Genomic DNA, 18,744 nt, shown 5'->3' with positions numbered 1-18,744 from the left:
GGAGAGAGGGAAGTGAGAAAGGGGGGAAAATTTTGGCTAAAATATTTTGAGGGAAGCGAGAAAGAGAAATGGTCTTGCCTAGATTTGCAACAGTAATATCAAACAAGTCTGAGTTGACAAGACAACACAAAAGCTGTGGGCTCCACAGAGGTCGAAAATTTATAATGGTGCCACTGAGTTATGTATATCAGTTTTTGAAAACACTGGATTCTTGTTTTGTGTTTCCATCACTCTAACTCAAAATTTGTGAGTTATGAGTTTGTGAAAATCAAGCCAAACAAAAAAATTGTGTGGGTCTCATGTCTTTTGATAACTCAGTTATGAGTTTTGGATCATATCACTCAAACCTCCTCTAAACCAAACAGGCTCTTAGTAACTCCTTATCATAGACTAATGTTTAAATTTTCAAATTCCCATCTTTCTTTGGTAAGAATTACTGCCCCAGTTTCCCAGTTTCTTTGGCTAAATATGATTCATTGCAGCATGTACTAAAAGTTTATGAGAAGGCTTCGGGACAACAATTGAATAGGGCTAAGACTTCACTGTTTTTCAGTAGTAATACTGAGAATGATGTCAAAGAGGAGATAAAGATAAGATTTGGGGCTCAAATTATTAAACAACATGAGAGATATCTTGGTTTACCTTCTTTGGTGGGTAGGAAGAAGAAACATGCCTTCAATGATATTAAAGAAAAATTGGCAAAAAAGTTAGCAGGATGAAAAGAAAAGTTGTTTTCAAAGGCTGGGAAAGAAGTGTTGATTAAGGCTGTTGCATAAGCTATTCCAACTTATGCTATGAGCTGCTTTCGTATTCTTAATTCCCTTTGTGATGAATTGACTAGTATGATACGGAACTTTTGGTGGGGTCAAAAGAAGGATGAAAAGAAAATGGCATGGTTAAGTTGGGAGAAATTGTGTGTGCCTAAGTCATGTGGAGGAATGGGGTTCAAACTTTTAAAACCATTTAATTTGGCTCTATTAGCAAAGCAAGGTTGGCGACTTCAAGTGGGTCAGAATTCATTGGTGCATAAAGTCTTCAAAGCAAGATATTTTCCAGATTGTGATTTTCTACATGCATCTTTAGGGAGTAAGCCTTCTTTTATTTGGAGAAGCATCCATTTGGCCAAGGGGAATGTGGAAAGAGGAGTTCGATGGCGTATGGGTAATGGTCAGTGTATTAGGATATAGGATGATAAATGGATTTTCTTCTTCACATCAAATTATTTCTCCTAGAAATTCATGTTCACGGGTCTCTATGGTGAGTGATCTTATTGGTGTGGAAAAGAAGTCATGGGATGTGGATATTCTCAATCAGGTTTTTCTTCCTTTTGAGGTTGAAATTTTTGAGGGAATCTTTAAGTAATCGTCTGCCTGTTGATAAACAAATCTGGTCTGAGACAGCTAATGGAATTTTTTCAGTTAGGAGTGCTTATAAGATTGCTTTGGAGATGTAGGAAGCTAAGCTAATGTGGGTGGCTCTGTTTTAGATGGAGGCAACTTGTGTGCCTTTTGGAAAAAATTGTGGAAGTTTCAAGTCCTTAATGAGGCTAGACATTTTGTTTGGAGAGCAGCCAAAGATATTTTGCTAACAAAAACTAATTTAGTCAAGTGGCATGTAATTGTTGTTGATTTATGTGAGGAGTGTGGGCTGTATGCTGAGTCTCTGTTTCATGTGTCAATGAAATGTCCTAAAGCTTGGGGAACTTGGGGCTTTACTCAATTTTCTCACTTACTTTCATCAATGAATTTTCAAAGTTTTATGGACTTTTTGTGGTATATTGTAATGGTGGCTAAATGGTCAAATGAGGATGTGGCCTTGGCTGTTACTAGTGTATGGGCTTTATGGACAAACAAAAATGAAACACATCATGGTGGGATTAGGAAATCTGCAAACTAGATTTTTCAGTGGTGTACCCAATACTTAGATGAATATTGGTCAGCTTGTACTCTACCTGTGAAGAAGACTAGTGCAGCAAAGAAGAACTGGGGGCCTCATTCGGGTTTAAACTATAAGGTAAATGTAGATGGTGCTGTATTTTCTGCCCAAAAATCAGTTGGAGTAGGTGTTGTAATCAGAGACAATGAAGGTCATTTTATTGCTGGACTTAGTAAGAAGCTTAATCTTCCTTTAGGAGCGATTGAAACTAAGGCTAAGGCATTTGAAATTGGGATTGCTTTTGCTGGGGAGATTGGGATTCGGGATTTTGTTTTGGAAGGTGACTCTCTTATTATGATACAAGCTTTGTGTGATTCTGCCTCAGCACCATCTTCAGTGGTGCCTCTGGTTTATGGTATTGCAGTGGCTGCTCATGATTTTAGGAGTGTGAAATTCTCTCATGTATGTCGCAATGGAAATATTCCTGTTCATTTGTTAGCTAAACATGCTTTAGGCATTGTTAATTAATGTATTTGGATTGAAGAGAGTCCTTGTTTTATTGAACAAGTTCTTCTCCTTGATGTATCTATTGCTTTTACTGATTAATGAAGTTTCAGTTTGTTATCAAAAAAAAAAAAACTCACTTCGACGTTAATTTCTCTCCCACAACTTTTAGTAATCATAATTAAACCTCCTTTGTATTTATTTATTTCATTTTATTTTTGAGAAGAGCCTCCTTATTAATTATTATTTAGATTGATAGGAAATGGTCATTTTTTTATTTGTCACGATTAATGGATTTTCTATTACAACATGTACGTAGAAAAACGGAATTCAGCCTCTAAATGCACAGGAATAACTATTAGGCCTTAAGGTTGCATTTTTTTTTTCCTGCAAACATTTTTTTAGGGAAACCTTTTTTTAAAAAATTATTTTTTTATTTTTGGGTGATTAGTTGCATTCCTAAAAATGTTTTGGATAATATTTTCTGGTGTTTAGCTTGTTTGAAAATTTTAACATAGTTTTTTTTTTGTTGAGATAATTATAATATACTACTAACCTTGTAATTCAAACCCTTTCCCTCCCCCTAGACCCCTCTTGGCAAAAATCTAACATAGCTAATTGCAAAAGATCTAACATAATATAAAGAAAATCCATAATACTAGCTTCTAAAAACATAATCACACAAAATACACCACATCAATATGGAAAATTCTTAAGTACTCTCGGAGTATAGTGAAATTGCACTATCTCCTCTCACATTTATGATGGACTCTACTATAAATTTAATGAGTAGACCTTGCCATGAATGTAAGAGGAGGGACCAACATCCTATTACTTAACAACATATGTTCTCATGACAATCCAACCCACACCAGGTCTCTAATCAATCACTGTAGCAAACAAAATCCCACAATATACCTAAAAAAAACTTACAAAAAAGAGGGGAAAATTAGAATAAAGCCACCTGTGGTTACCAAAAACCCAAAAAAAGAAAGAAAATGTTTGTTATCGAGGAGCTTCTAGGAAATTGCTTTACGCCTCTACCTCTTCCATGAAACTATAGGTCCCATTTGAAAGCTAAATGAAGGTTAAACTTTCGTAGCAAGTGATATTTATGTGTACATGCATGGGAGAGTGGTTCATTTGGATGGCAAGATTTGGGCCATATGCAATTATATTTGAAGGTCAAAATCCAAATCCTTGTTTGCATAATTTAAAAGGATAAAGTTCTTATTTGACCAAATCTAGCAAAAATTTCAAGACCCTAAATCTACTTATTTCAAACGGCACCACATTAGTTTGTAACACCTATATTAGTAAAATTATTATTCTACAAACTTTGATTTACTTGCTTTTGCAGCCAAGAGTTTTATAACTTAATTGAGTTTTTTTGGGGGGGGGGGGGGGGGGGGGGGGGGGGGGGGGGGGGAGGGGGAGGGTTTGAGTTGTAACTATCTATAAAAAAAAATTTGCTTTTCCATCTTGTCTGTAGTAATAACAATTATTGTGATTTTGTTAGTCAACAATTATATACTATTGAAATTTTTTACTAAGAAGTAATAATACATATTAAGATGTATTTAATATTCTATTAAATAATGTTTTGGCATATTCTATTATCTTTTTCAAGGAAAATTAAATTCAACACAATTATGTGTTTTGATTAATTAGGGAACCTACCAAGAGATTTATAGTTCAACTATCCCTTTTAGGATTTTCCAAGAGAAACGTCTAAGGTTCAAATCCCTTCACCTAAGTCCCAACTATCGAATTAAAATCCATATTTTGATATTCAAATCGGTTTTATGTAGTTTATTTTTTATTTGTGTATAATTTCTTTACTTTTTAACCATTAAAAGTACATATTCAATTCAACCGATGTTCACCTCCGTTTGTTTCAATGGAAAATTTTATATTAATATGATTTTGCTTTTTTTTTTTTTGGGTATAAAAAAAGCGTAAAAAGAAAATATCACCTCTTAACTTCTTTTATTTAGCTAGCCATTATGAAAAATAACTCTATTTTATGTGAAACTAAAAAAAGAGGAAGTTAATAGATAGTTTTCTATATATATTTTTTTGAGAATCATTTTTCTAATTTATTTTAAGGTGGCTCCGCATGAAATAGATAACTTTCTAAAAAAATATTTTATTTTCTAAAAAATGTTAATGTTTAAACCCTTGTTAGCGTGCCCATAAGTATGGCATGGGCTTGCTAGTGTTCCCATAGTAAATGTCATGCATAGGCAGCATGAGCAGTGCCATCCAAATCAAGGAAGTCAATACCGTACCGGAGGCTGTACCGATTTGCCCATCGGTACGATATATTTCGGATACCAGTTAATACCGGTGTACCGTTTTGGGTTTACCGCTATTTTATACACACACACACACCAAAATCTCTAGAATCATGTTTACAAGCATATAATATTTCACTTATGTTATAGTAAATATAAAATTTTATCATAAAATATTATCTCAATTTAGAACAAATTATTCATAGTTTTAAACTTTAGTATCAATTAAAAGAAAAAAAAAAACACAACATAAAAAATAGAAAGCTTAATTGTTCATTGCATACTAAGAAAACAAATAATACTAATAAGTTAATGTAAATAAGTTACCATTATGCCCTTAAAAAAATTCAAAAATTACAAAACTAAAAAAAATAAAAAAGCTTTTTTTTTTGGTACGGGTCGGTATTGCCCGAAATTGGCCGGTAAGGCCGGTACGAGGCCAGTAAGGTTGGTATTTTTTTCGGTACAAAATAGAAGTGTATTGGTACCGGTGCACTGGCCGGTACCGGTACAGTATCGACCACCCAGACCCTAACCCGTTCCTTTCTCTTTTTAAACTAATTTCCTCGTATTTTACTTCTTGAGTGTCTATTCTCAACAATCACGGCAATTATTTTATTTTATTTTTTTTTAATTTTTATCATGGCATGTGCATTTTTTTATATCGTACTTCAATGTCGGTCACCTGAATCTATCCTCCAATTTATACCATCCTTATTCCCTCCTATGCCTGTTCAAGAATTTTAGCTCAAAAGACTGTAGTTAAAAGCAAGCTCCAAAAAAAGAGGGAGCAGCAAGTTCAAGTATTTCAGTGGGTAGAAAATGAAGCTCAATTGGTTTCGAAACAAACCGAACCATATGCTTCTGAAGTTAGTGGTTCCCATTCTATTAATGGGTTTCGCTTTTCGTCTCGTTTTCTTTTGTTCCACAACAGTTTCTCCCATCTTAGAACAAACCCCTATTGCCCAGAAAAATGTGGTTCCAATTCCAATTCCAATTCCAAGTCCAAACCCAAACCCCAAAACGGTTTCTCCCATGGGCAATAGATGATTAATGTGTGCTCTTAGGACATATATTAACTAGACCTATATGTGTGTGTCTATATATATATATATTAAAGAGAAATTACATTTTATAACTTTAAACTATACTCTAGATCTTAATTATACTTTGCACATCAAACTTTTCGAATGCACGTTTTGCACTAAAAATTATAACTCTTGTTACACTTTGTACCATAACGTCAAATTTATTGTTAACTTGAATGGAAAAACATGACACCACTTGACTCAATTGTCTATCTTTTCAATCTCTTAAAAATAAAGAAAAAATTATACTTTATCACTTTATACTATACTTTCAATTATACTTTACCCCTAAACTTTAGATTTCTATCCAAATTAATAGCAAACTTGACGTTGGGTACAAAGTGTAACAGTAGTCATAGTTTAGGGTACAAAATGTGCATTTAAAAAGTTGAGAGTGCAAATTGTAATATGATGTATAGTTTAGGATGGTAAAATGTAATTTTTCTTAAAAAAAATTTATATACTAAGCTAATCTATTTTGACTACCTAATAAAAATGTTGAATATCATGACTTGAGAATTACAAGAATTTAAGTTTAACAAAAAATAAGAGTAATGTTACATTCACAAAAAAAATCATATATGGTATGTTGTTACTAGTTCAAATTTGGGTTCAATACTGACATCACTTTTTAACCCACCAATAAATGCTTGTCATATAAGATCTGTTGTGAAAATATTGTAGATGTAGCATTACTCAAAAAATGATTCTACTCTCTCAAACATAACTCTTAACCCCTTAAACAAAAAAGTGGGCTTAAATAACAACAATAAAAATTAGCAAAAATAACAATAAAAATAATCCAAACAAAAAAAGATTAGACCAAACAATAAAAAGTAAACAAATTATTCAATAAAAAACTTATTCAAAAACAAAAAAACCTTACTCATTTAATTTTATTTTGTAACTTGTTCAACCAATTACATAAAAATAATCCTTAATTTCATTTTTCCTTATAAATATACTAAGTGAAATATAGTGGTCTCTTCTTGGTGGTGTCGATAGTTAGGCCCTCTTTGACTTTGCAGTTGTAATAATTTTGCTCTCCCTAAAGTATGAACTCGCATTTGTAGCAGATATCATCTCTCTCTCCATTTTCTCTTCTCTATTTTCATTCTTGACTCTCTCTCACTTTATTAATTTTATTTCAACATTCTTAATTCCCACTTTATCTCTTATCAATTTATTTATTTTTCTTTTTCTCTTTGTTAATAGAAAGAAATTATAATACTTTATTTATATATATATATATATATTTAAATATATTTAATGTTTTTTGGTGACGTTAATATATTCAACTTATCTATTCATTAGATTTTGTATATATTAGATTTTGTATAATTTATGTTTGTTAGTAAGTACTTTAAAAATGATTCTTAAAGCCAATACTGGTTTTAGCATTGAATGCACTAGGTAAATAAAACTTACTATTCTTGAAAAGTGTGGTATAGAGAATAATAATTGAGATTGGTATGAAATCTATGGACCATAAATGTTTTTGTGGATTTTGTTTTTTCTTTTAGAAGTGTGTAGTTAATTTACATTGGTTATTTCAAAGCTCATGCATCAAAGTGTGATGCAGTGATGGTGTTACTGGAAAGTTTTATTAGGTTTGTTCTTTTTACGTTTTCTTTGGATTTTAACATTGGATGCACAAGAAAAGTCAAAACTTTCTATTCTTGAAGAGTGTGGTTTGGAGATGGATACTTGAGATTGGTTTGAGATCTATTGACCATAAATGGTTTTGTGGATTTTGTTGGCTTCTTTTTAGGAATGTGTAGTTATCATTGCACACCCTTGACATAATGGTCACTTTACAAGTATGAAGTTCTTGTGAAGGGAAATGGTTGAGGTTTAAGTATTTAGAAGGGAGTTTCACTTAGATTATGTTTTAGTAAAATTTCTATCCTGTATAAAAAAAAGTATGTATTTAATTAAAGTTGGTTGATTAATATTTTAAATTTTTAACTCATGCATAGAAGTGTGATAGCTTTATTGGAAAAATTTAATGGGCTTTGCTCTAATTTGTATGTTTCTTTATTATTATGTGGCGTTTGGTACGGGGAATCCACATTACTCCTGGCATCTAGATTCCCAGGAATGTAGCTATTCCTATGTTTGGTTTCATTGGGAGATTCCCAGGAATGTGAGATGATAATGTTTGGTGTATTCCCAGGAATCTTAAATGAATTATTTGTTTTTCCTATTTTGTCCTTAGATTTGAATGTGAAGTACCAAGCCCATTAAAAAAAAATCTTCCTTTAAATAAATAATGAAAAAATATATATAAACTATTAATTAGTCCTTTAAAAAAATATCTTACTATAAATAGATAGATAAAAAACATTATATAAACTATCAATTAGCAACACATTCATTAAAACTGTGATCTAACATTCCAAAATGACAAGAATAATACAAAAATAACTATTAGCAGAGTTATTTATCCTGTTTATGTTGTTTTGGCGGGAAAAGATAAAGACAAGAGAGAAGATATTGATAATTTTTTTTATAGTTTATCTTAATTGCTTAAATGATAAGGAAAAAGGGTTAAAATTGTCAATTTATAAAAAATACAATTTCTTTTAAGTTTGGGAATCTGGATTCCCACCTGTTTTAAAGGGAATCCACATTCCTACTGAGAGGGGTTTAAGGATTCCCCTGGCATCTGATTCCCTAGCGTAATTTGCAACCAAACATGGGAATCTTTAAACATTCCTAAGAATCCTAAAACATTACCCCATACCAAACGCCACCTTAGAGTATTGCGTGATTTGTTGATCTAGTGTTGCCTGTAGTCTACTATGATTGGTTACCAGTTTAGTTTTCATGAAATTTTTCCTCATCGAGATTTTGTTGATTCTTAAGAAGTATGGACATGGATATGGGAATAGGTACAAGTATGAAACGAAGACACATCAATTTTGAAAATATAAGAAACGGGTACAGCATGATACGTTTATTAAATATATTTTTATTCATATTTTTAAATATTAATTAAAATTTATTTTCATATAATTGAAAATATATATTTATCAAACTAAGAGTAACAATGCGGTCAATGGATAATAAACCAAATCCTCTACTATTGAAGGCTATTAGGAAATTCTAATAAAAATCAAGAATAAATATATTTATTAAATTTTCAAATGTATTATTACTATTCAGAGCATGAATGCTTTCTGTGTTTTATGAAATGGTATTAGATTCCTTCTTCTTCTTCTTCTTCTTCTTTTTTTTTTTTTTTCTCTTGTCTTGGCTGTGTTCTCAATTTTTTTTTAATATTTAAAAAATGACATTGTTGGGACACGTATGCATAAGTGTTCAAGAAGTGCCAAGTGTCCAATGCATATTCGAAGCGGTATGACACTCAAATGAAGTGTCCGTGCTTCCCTAGTTTGATTATCTTTACAGAGGTATTCTTGATTTTGTATTGAATGGAAGTTAAATCTGGCTGCAGAAAAATGTGATCTTCTTACTGGGGATTGGATACCTAACCCATCAGGTCCTACGTACACTAATCGGAGCTGCTCATTAATTGATGGTCATCAGAATTGCATTTATAATGGGCGGCCGGATACAGGGTACCTATACTGGAGGTGGAATCCAAGAGATTGTGAGTTACCGCCTTTTGATCCAGAGAGATTTCTTGGGGCGATGAGGAACAAAACATGGGCACTAATTGGTGATTCAATATCTCGCAACCATGTCCAGTCATTGCTCTGCATGCTCTCGCAGGTACTTGTTAAGATTGTTGTAGCAATATTGAGTTTTGAATTTGGATTTTTGGACATGATGTGATCAGTAGGTCCTGTGTATACTAAATTTTTTTTTTGGGTTTCAATTGGATATATGATTTGTGTGATTTATCTACCTTTTCCTGAGCACTCATATAATTTTTTATTTGTAAATAGTAGGAGGAATGTAATCCACTATACATATTTTTTTTTACATGTAAAATTTAAATTTAGCATAATTGCGATCCTAATGAAACCTTTTTGCTATAAGATGATGTATACTACTTTTAGTCCTCAAGCCAATTCAAGAATTTGGCTTCTACACTAGTTTAGAGGCATTACTATCTTTGTAGGTTTGCACTAGTTTAGAGGCATTATAAATGTATTTTATTTAGCAGTTGTTTGTCACACAGTTGATGCTTTTGTTTCTTTGAAGTACTCACATCAATGAATCTAAGGAATCATCATGAGTTGTTGAAAGCATACTCTCAGAGTAGTAATAACACATGCACACAAGACATCCTGGTGGTAATATGAATATACTATGTTATAGAAAGTAGGGATCCTGATATAGAAATGGTTGTCAATGAATTTTTTATTCTAATTAAGGAGTGTTAGAACTTAGAAGTCTCCAACTACATTTGCTTGTGTGTTTTTTTGATAATACATTAAGTTCAATTCCTATAAGCTCATCCTTCATCTGTGGCTTATTAACAACATTTCCATTTTCCCTCTTTTAAATCCAAGAATATAATACCTGCAGATGTCTGATTTATTACTGAATTAAAATGAGAAAAGTCATCCTTGTGCATTCTAGTTCAGGGGTGTATACTCAATCTAGTTAAGCTGCTTCTAGATGCCTAATTATCCCCATTGGCTGTCTTGTCTTCTGTAATTTCGTAGTGCAAGATCATCATAAAATAGGTTTGAAGATACACCTGCTTCAATCCACAAAACAACATTATTTTGCATTGCTATTTGTTGATATGCAGTATCCAAAAGGAATTACAAATTTTTACTGAATGGCATTAAATGAAACTGCTAAACATTGCATTCATGCAGGCTCAATTGCTGGTAACTCTTACTTGATCTGTGTGAATCCTACTTGTTCCATACTAGGCCCATTTGCTTTTAGGAGTTTTAGAGTTCATTCTCATTGATCCGTTCTCATGATCTAAATAATTTTCAGATGTTATTGATTATGTTTTTTATTAATTTCAATTTTTTTTTTGTGAATTTGATGGTTATTAAATATTTGTTTTATTTTGTCAGTTTATCGAGCATTGGTGTAGAGACTTGCATTTATATTTTGATTTACTTAATAAAGTTTCAAGTTTTGTTTATGACTTTATGTTGATTTGCTGAGTGCCTTCATTATAATTGATGATTCTTGTTAGGCAGCAGGATGTGGGAGATTTTATTGTTTCCGTAGGATGGCGCTAGAGGATTATCTGACCTATGCTATTGAATCAATATGTCCTTCAGGTAGAACAAGCTGTTCAAGTTTACCTTGATGAAGATTATAGGTCCAAAAGATGGCACTTCCCCTCTTACAACTTCACTGTCTCAGTTATTTGGTCCCCTTTCCTTGTAAAAGCAGATATTTTTGAGGACTTGAATGACAATGGTGTTTCAACATCTGAAGTTGAGCTGTATTTCGACATACTTGACAAGAAGTGGACAGATCAATACCAGAACTTGGATTACATGATAATTTCAAGTGGGAAATGGTTTCGCAAACCTACGATCTGTCATGAGAATGGCACAGTGTTGGGCTGCAATTACTGTCCTAAAAGAAATTTGACGGAGTTGGGATTTGATTTTGCTTATCGCAAATCCCTCTGGTTTGCATTGGACTTCATAGTATCGTCCAATCACAAAGGCCTAATATTTTTTAGGACATCCACGCCTGACCACTTTGAGAATGGGGACTGGTCTAGTGGAGGGAATTGCCTCAGAACAGAACCAGTTAAAGAAGGTGAGATGGAACTTTAGGACGTAAATAGGATTCTGCGTGAGATAGAGCTAGAGGAATTTGAGAAGGCAGCATTAAAAGCTTCTGAAAACGGAGTGAACCTTAAACTTCTTGGCCTTACCATGCTTTCACTTTTGCGGCCTGATGGGCACCCAGGTCCATATAGAGAGTTTTATCCATATTCCAAGGACAAAAACGCAACAGTTCAGAATGACTGTGTGCATTGGTGCTTACCTGGGCCAATAGACTCTTGGAGTGATGTGATTATGGAGATGGTTGTAAATGGCTAATTATTCAACCATAGTTTTGATGCATGAAACATATGTTCTCCATTTCAGATTTTGAAAAAGATTGGATATGAGAAAATTATTCTTGCAGGAGTTGAGGACAAGTGGTACATAGCCAATTTCCGATAAGATTGGCCTTTAGACTTGTATTTCCCTCAGGTAATCTGCTTGGTGTCAACCAGCCCTGTCAGCGGAATATATCTTCTATGTGAAATGTGTAAGAGGATACAAAAAAAAGGGAGAGAAGGGGGGGGGGAGGGGAGAAAGTTAAGAGAATGTGTATTTTTAGCATAAATTAGTGGCTCCTAAATGGATTCAGATCCTCTAGAGTTCCTAGGGTACTCTACCAAGTAGAGTTCATTAAATCCTAACCACTCTTTAATGATTTAATGGTCTAGATTTTGCCATGTCAGCATTTCATTAACAATCATCTTAATTGTTTTGTTTACAACATTATTTTATTATTTCAAGAATATTATTAATGAAATGCTGATATGGCAGAATCTAGACCATTAAATCATTAAAGAGTGGTTAGGATTTAATGAACTCTACTGGTAGAGTACCCTAAGAACTCTAGAGGATCTGAATCCCTGCTAAATCCGGGTCCCTTTGGAATAAGGAACCATTATGGTCATTCAGCATATTGAAATTTTCAATCATGTAATGTACAGGTTGGAAGTTTGGAGCATTGGATTTCTGAATGTTGATACTTCCATTCAGAATCTTAGTCTTTTGAGAAATTATCCCGAATATCCTGTGTTACACATTTCTCTTACATAAAGATTATTTTTATATATGAAATCCACAAATAAGGTCTACTGCTCATCTTTATGTGGGAAAATGGTGTAGTACAACAAGTGTACTAACAATTTTAAAAAAAGGGAGGAGAAAGCTTGAAATTAGGCAAAAATATTATTTTGGTCTCTATATTTTAGGCTCACAGTTAGTTTAGTTTTGGTAGCAATTAATTTGGTTATTGTTATTTTCAACTTGTAATTAATTTAGTTTACCGTTAACTATTAACAAAAAATGCCTACATGACAAACAGTGTTCATTGTTGGCATACTTGAAGCTTACATGACAACTGAAAATAATAATAATAATGCCACATCAACATCTGAGTAAAAATTAATTAATTTACTAATTAAAAAAATTAATTTCTTTAAAATTGGTAAATTAAAATTTTTATTTAGACGTTGAAGTGATATTTATTATTATTATTTTTAGTTTCCACGTAAGCTTTGAGAGTGCCACTAATGCACAATTTTTGTCACATAAGCATTTTTCGTCAATAGTTAACAGTAGAGAGATCAAATTGACTGCAAGTTAAAAATAATAGAGACCAACTCAATTGTTACCAAAATGTAAGAACCATATTGATTGTGACTCCAAAATTTTATTTTCTTGGAGAAATTATTTGCCCTATTGGGAGGACCACAATAGTAATCCCTACTGGTTTTGCTACTCAATACTCAATAAGTGCTATGTGTGAGAATTTATTGAGTCAGTTCCTAGTCACCAACCTAGTCGTAAATCAAAGAAAAATAAGAAAACCTTTACCTTCACCCTCACCCTCACCCTCACCATTGGTGGCTCCAGCCATCCCCAACTCCTAGAAGTTGCCACATCTCTCTCTCTCTCTCTCTCTCTCTCTCTCTCTGTGAAAATTGTGATCGATTTGAGAAGATAAAGGTAAAAGCCTTCATTAAAAAAATGATACGTTAGTGTCTAAGATTTGTTAGTGACTAAGATTTGATTTAACAAATTTGTTAGTGAGTAAGATTTGATTTAACAAATTGTCCCACGTTGCATAATATTATTGAGGGGAGGACACTTTGGGATAAAGGTAATGCACTAATGTGGTTCAATTTGGATACTAGCAAATAATTTCTTCATTTTATGGCTGTTATTATTATTCACAATATCTCCGATAATTAAGCCATAATATTTTTTTAAGAATAATTAAGCCATAATTTTTTTTTTGAGAAGAATTAAGCCGTAATTTGGTTCTCCAAATCCAAATTCTTTTCAGGTAAAGTTTTTTTTTTTTTTAATCCTTCCAATTCTATCTGATCTGGATCTGAACGTTAGTAACTCCTTATCTGTGTGTGACTTTTTTCCAAAACCAACCAATCATAGACTAATGTTTAAAATTTCAAATTCCCATCTTTCTTTGGTAAGAATTCAATTACCGCTCCCAGATTTCCAACGGTCAAATTAAAAAGAGCTATGCTCAATAGTGCATTTGAATTTGAAAAATCTTACCGTTAGGCTCTCTCACATCTCTTCCCTATAAAAAATCCCCTTCTCTGTTCACAACCCAAATCACTCTCCCTCACGAACCCACCAACCCAAACCTCTCTCGCTCTCTCTTTATCTCCAACAATGGCTGAGACCGTAGCCGTGATGCCCATCGACACAGTCCCTACAAAGAAAAGGAGCACCAGGAGGGCACTGAAGGAGAAAACCCCATCAACCAACGAGGTCAACATCTTAGCCGGAAAGGTCTCTCTCAGCCCGGTTCCACCACCACCTGCCAATGACCCGGAAAAAGAGAACCACGAGAGCCTCTCTCAGCCACGGACCTCGCCAAAGAAAGGCAAAGCGAGAGCCTCAAAGAAACAGACAAAACAGCAGCAGAAGCAACAACCGGAGCAAGATTCTTTTGAGAAGGACTTGCTGGAAATGCAAGAGAAGCTACAGAAGTTAAGGCTTGAAAAGGAGAAGACTGAGGAGCTCTTGAAGGCCAAAGATGAGATTTTGAAGCAGAAGGAGGAAGAGCTTGAGACTAGAGGCCGTCAGCAGGAGAAGCTTCAGACTGAATTGAAGAAGTTACAGAAGTTGAAGGAGTTCAAACCCACAGTGGTTAGTTTTCTTCACCCTCGTTTTCTCTTTTTGTGCCCTCTGGGTTTCTCACTGTGATTGGTTGCTTAGAAAATGGATAATCTTTAATTTTTTTTTTTTGTTTTTTGAAATTAGTCCTTTGGGCTTGATTTTGAAAGAAATGGTTTTGCCAAGGTCTGAATTGATTTTTCTGAATGAGTAATTATAATTCTTCTTTATATAATCTTTAAATTCACAATTTTCTTTCTTCCTTCTCAGTCATTTTCCTTTTGGTTTCTCTGAAGTTGTAAAAAAAAAATGAAATGTAGAACTTAATTGCTTGATAAAGTTCTTTCCTTTTCTAACTTGGATCAGGATCTGAAAAGTATTTCTTAGCAACCAACAGAGTGATACAATTGTAGGGGTCTTGCTTTTTAGTGTATGATATGATGTTGCCTAATCTGAATTTGTCTCTATGTTCAGGCTTTCCCCGTTGGTCAATCTCTGAGAGACAATGAACAAGACAAGAAAGAGAAGAAGAAGAAGGCATGCTCTGAAAGGAAAAGGCCTTCTGCACCTTACATTCTATGGTGCAAAGATCAATGGGTTGAGGTAAGATACAGAAATGGTCTGTGAGAGTTGAGCTAAATATTTGGATTCATGTGCCTTTGGTAATTTTGTTGGGTGGTTTTGATCCAGATCAAAAAAGAGAATCCAGAGGCAGAGTTCAAAGACATCTCAAACATTTTGGGGGCAAAATGGAAGAATGTTACTGCAGAAGAGAAGAAGCCCTATGAGGAAAAGTATCAGGCAGAAAAGGAAGCTTATTTGCAGGTAATTGCTAAGGAGAAGCGTGAGACCGAAGCAATGAAGCTCTTAGAGGAGGATCACAAACAGAAGACTGCTATGGAATTACTTGAACAGTATCTCCAGTTCAAACAAGAATCAGAAAAAGAAAACAAGAAGACCAAGTAAAGTCCATTATCTGTGTGGCTCTCTCGATACTCTGTCTTTCTCTGATTATAGCATTAATAAAATATCTGATTCTTTGTTCACAGGAAAGAAAAGGATCCATTGAAACCTAAGCATCCCATGTCAGCATTTTTTGTGTTCACAAATGAGAGGCGGGCCGCTTTACATGCAGAGAAAAAGAGTGTTTCAGAGGTGCTTTAATTTCACAACATTTGCAAATTGTTTGAATTGTTAAACATTGGTCTCCTCTAATTTGTTGAATTTGGGACTGTATAATAGATTGCAAAGATCACTGGTGAAGAGTGGAAAAACATGACAGAAGAACAGAAAGGCCCTTATGAAGAGGTTAACTTCTTTCTAAAATAAAACCTTTTTGAGTCTTTTTTCTGTCCAGTAACCATGACTTGATTCTATTTAGCTTGATTCTTATATAATTTTATTTCGTTTGAAACTTACAGATTGCAAAGAAGAACAAGGAGAAGTATTTGCAAGAAATGGAGGCTTACAATCAAATGAAGGATGAAGAAACTGCCAGTCTCAGAAAGGAAGAGGAAGAGCAGATGAAACTTCAGAAGCAAGAGGCCTTGCAGCTTCTCAAGAAGAAGGAGAAAACTGAAAATATAATCAAGGTTCTTTATAAAATCAACCTTTAACCGGTTTTGTTATTGTTACTTTCTCAAACTTTACTGTGGCTAATCTAGATATAAAATGTGCAGAAAACGAAAGTGGATCGCCAGAAGAAGAAGCAAGAGAAGGAAGAAAAGAAGAATTCTGACCCTAACAAGCCTAAAAGGCCTGCATCCTCATTCATTTTATTCAGGTAAAAGTTCTACCATTGTATAAGAACTACATTCAATTATGGTTGTTTGAATTTTTGAATATGATAAAATTATGCTTTTGGTTGATGCAGCAAAGATGCAAGGAAGACTTTATTGGAGGAGAGACAAGGGATCAACAACTCTACCCTCAATGCACTAATTTCAGTGAAGTGGAAGGTATTGTTTCTTTAATCAAGTCGATGGATATAATATCGAAATGCATATATGTATTTTTAATAATCTCTTGCTGGTTGATATTATAGGAACTGAGCGAAGAAGAGAAAAAAGCTTGGAATGACAAAGCTGCTGAAGCTATGGAGGCGTACAAGAAGGAGTTGGAGGAGTACAACAAATCTGTTGCTTCAACCTTGGGGAAAGTAGATAGTTGATGTTCAAGAGTTACATTGAACACCTGGATTTTGGCTATCGGTTTGATAGCCTAATCATTGATTTTTTAATTTTAGTATTGGTATATTTTAATCCAATGGCAGCTTTATTTTCGGAATCTGAATAAAAATTCAAATATTTATTTTGATCCATGTCTGCTACACTTGCCAGTTCAAAAATTTTAAGGACATAACATTCATGTGGGACTTCCACTCACATGATGTCTCTAGCCCTATGCTCATTTTTATCTGTAGATATTTTATCCGTATGAAAATAAGCTAATTGAATAGGTAAGCACAGTATTGTAATCTACGTCTTAAATTACAATTAGTCGCTGAGAAGAGGAACTGTTACATTGCGATCTACTCTAACAACTTGTCCCACGTGCACACGTGCAATAACTAACATAAACACACTTAAAACTAAACTGTATTCACGATTTGTGTCACGTTTGCGTTTTAAGCTCTTTTTTTTTTATTTTTATTTTTTATTTTTATTTCAGCGCATAAACAGTAACCGCACTGTTTATGCACCATGATTCAGAAAAATAAAAATAAAAATAAAATTGGGTCTTACTATTCACACATTTAAAAATTATTTTGCTAAGTAATTCGGCTGTGATTCTTAAGCTTGCATTGTGTCTCAAACAGCACCGTATCTGTCTTAGTGCTTTCATCTCCCCTCCAAAAAAAGGGGAATTTTCACATGAAAGATAGGATTTGAAGTAATGGCCAAATCACGAAAAAGCATTTGAATCCAACATAATCCAGGTGCCGAAGAAACCAAGCTATATTCAGCCTCAGTAGAAGATCTAGAAACCGTAGGTTGTTTCTTAGCATCACTATACGCAGACAAAGAGGGATAGCCAGGGGTAAAAGAAAGACCATGGTGAAGAGTACCCCTAACATACCTCAGAATGCGTATACAAGCTTGTAAGTGATTTTGAGTAGGATTACTCATATTGACTAGTCAGACCTTGTAAAGGTGAGATATTGAAGGGCACCAACAAGAAGATGAATCAGTTAAGAGAGGACTGTCATTAGGAAGAAGATGTTGATTTGGAGAGTAAGGGGTCTTACAAAGCTTACAATATGTCATAGCAAACTTGGCTAACAAATCAGTCTTATACTTAGTTTGATGGACAAATAAACCAAAATCAATATAGTCAATCTGCAAGTGAAGAAAGTAGTGAAGGAGACCAAGATCTTTAAGGTCAAAATCAAAACTCAATTGCTGAATCATAGAAGCAGTGAAGGCAGGATTATTCCCTGTATTAATGATATCATCCACATACAGTAATAGAAACACCAAGTGAGAACCATGTCTATAGATAAACAAATTCCCATCAGCACCTGAAGTAAAGAAACCAATGCAATACATTTGAGTAGTGAACCTCTCAAACTAGGCCCAAGGAGCTTGCTTGAGACCATAAAGTGCTTTATGAAGAAGATAGACATATTTGGGAAATTGGGGATCAACATAGCCCAGAGGCTGCCTTATATAGACCTCTTTCTTCAAAATGCCATGCAAAAAGGCATTAATAACACCAAGTTGCCTCAGTTCCCAACCATTATTCACTGCCAAGGTCAAAAGGAGTCTTATAATAACAAGTTTAACCACAGGGCTAAAAGTCTCATCATAGTCAAGACCATATTGTTGAAGATAACCCTAAGCCACTAATCTTGCCTTGTACCTAGCAATGGAACCATCAACATTTCTTTTTAACTTGTAAACCCACTTACAAGTAACCACATTCCAATGAGCAAGCAAAGGAACCAAAGACCAGGTCTTCTGTTTCTAAAGGGATTGAAATTCTGAGTCCATTGTGGCCACCCATTGAGGGTGTTTAGCAGCAACAACATATGAAGGAGGTTCAGTCATAGTATAGTCATGTTGAACTAATAAGGCTTTAGGCTTATATATACCATGTTTTGACCTTGTAACCATGGGATGAGAATTATGAATGACAGGAAGTGAAGAA

General features: G+C 33.9%; 2 protein-coding genes and 1 pseudogene across 2 annotated transcripts; all 3 read left to right on the top strand.

The window, feature by feature from the left end:
* The first annotated feature begins 1,782 nt into the window (after positions 1-1,782).
* Positions 1,783-2,403, top strand: LOC142624702 (uncharacterized). Its single transcript, XM_075798416.1, has 2 exons — positions 1,783-1,870; positions 1,925-2,403. The coding sequence occupies exons 1-2, from the start codon at positions 1,783-1,785 to the stop codon at positions 2,401-2,403; spliced, it is 567 nt and encodes a 188-aa protein (XP_075654531.1).
* Positions 2,404-5,498: 3,095 nt separating this feature from the next.
* On the top strand, positions 5,499-11,766 carry LOC142639399 (protein trichome birefringence-like 23; annotated as a pseudogene).
* Positions 11,767-14,091: 2,325 nt separating this feature from the next.
* LOC142635388 (high mobility group B protein 6-like) lies at positions 14,092-16,909 on the top strand. The gene is made up of 9 exons (XM_075809551.1): positions 14,092-14,628; positions 15,070-15,198; positions 15,286-15,557; positions 15,645-15,750; positions 15,838-15,903; positions 16,017-16,187; positions 16,275-16,378; positions 16,469-16,553; positions 16,640-16,909. Exons 1-9 carry the CDS (start codon positions 14,149-14,151, stop codon positions 16,763-16,765), a joined length of 1,539 nt encoding a protein of 512 aa, XP_075665666.1. The 5' UTR covers positions 14,092-14,148; the 3' UTR covers positions 16,766-16,909.
* The last annotated feature ends 1,835 nt before the right edge of the window (positions 16,910-18,744 follow it).

Source organism: Castanea sativa, chromosome 1, assembly GCF_040712315.1.
Source record: "Castanea sativa cultivar Marrone di Chiusa Pesio chromosome 1, ASM4071231v1".
Classification (NCBI taxonomy): domain Eukaryota; kingdom Viridiplantae; phylum Streptophyta; class Magnoliopsida; order Fagales; family Fagaceae; genus Castanea; species Castanea sativa.
The sequence above is the reverse complement of the archived record's forward strand: the minus strand, read 5'-3'. Positions and strand labels throughout refer to the sequence as shown.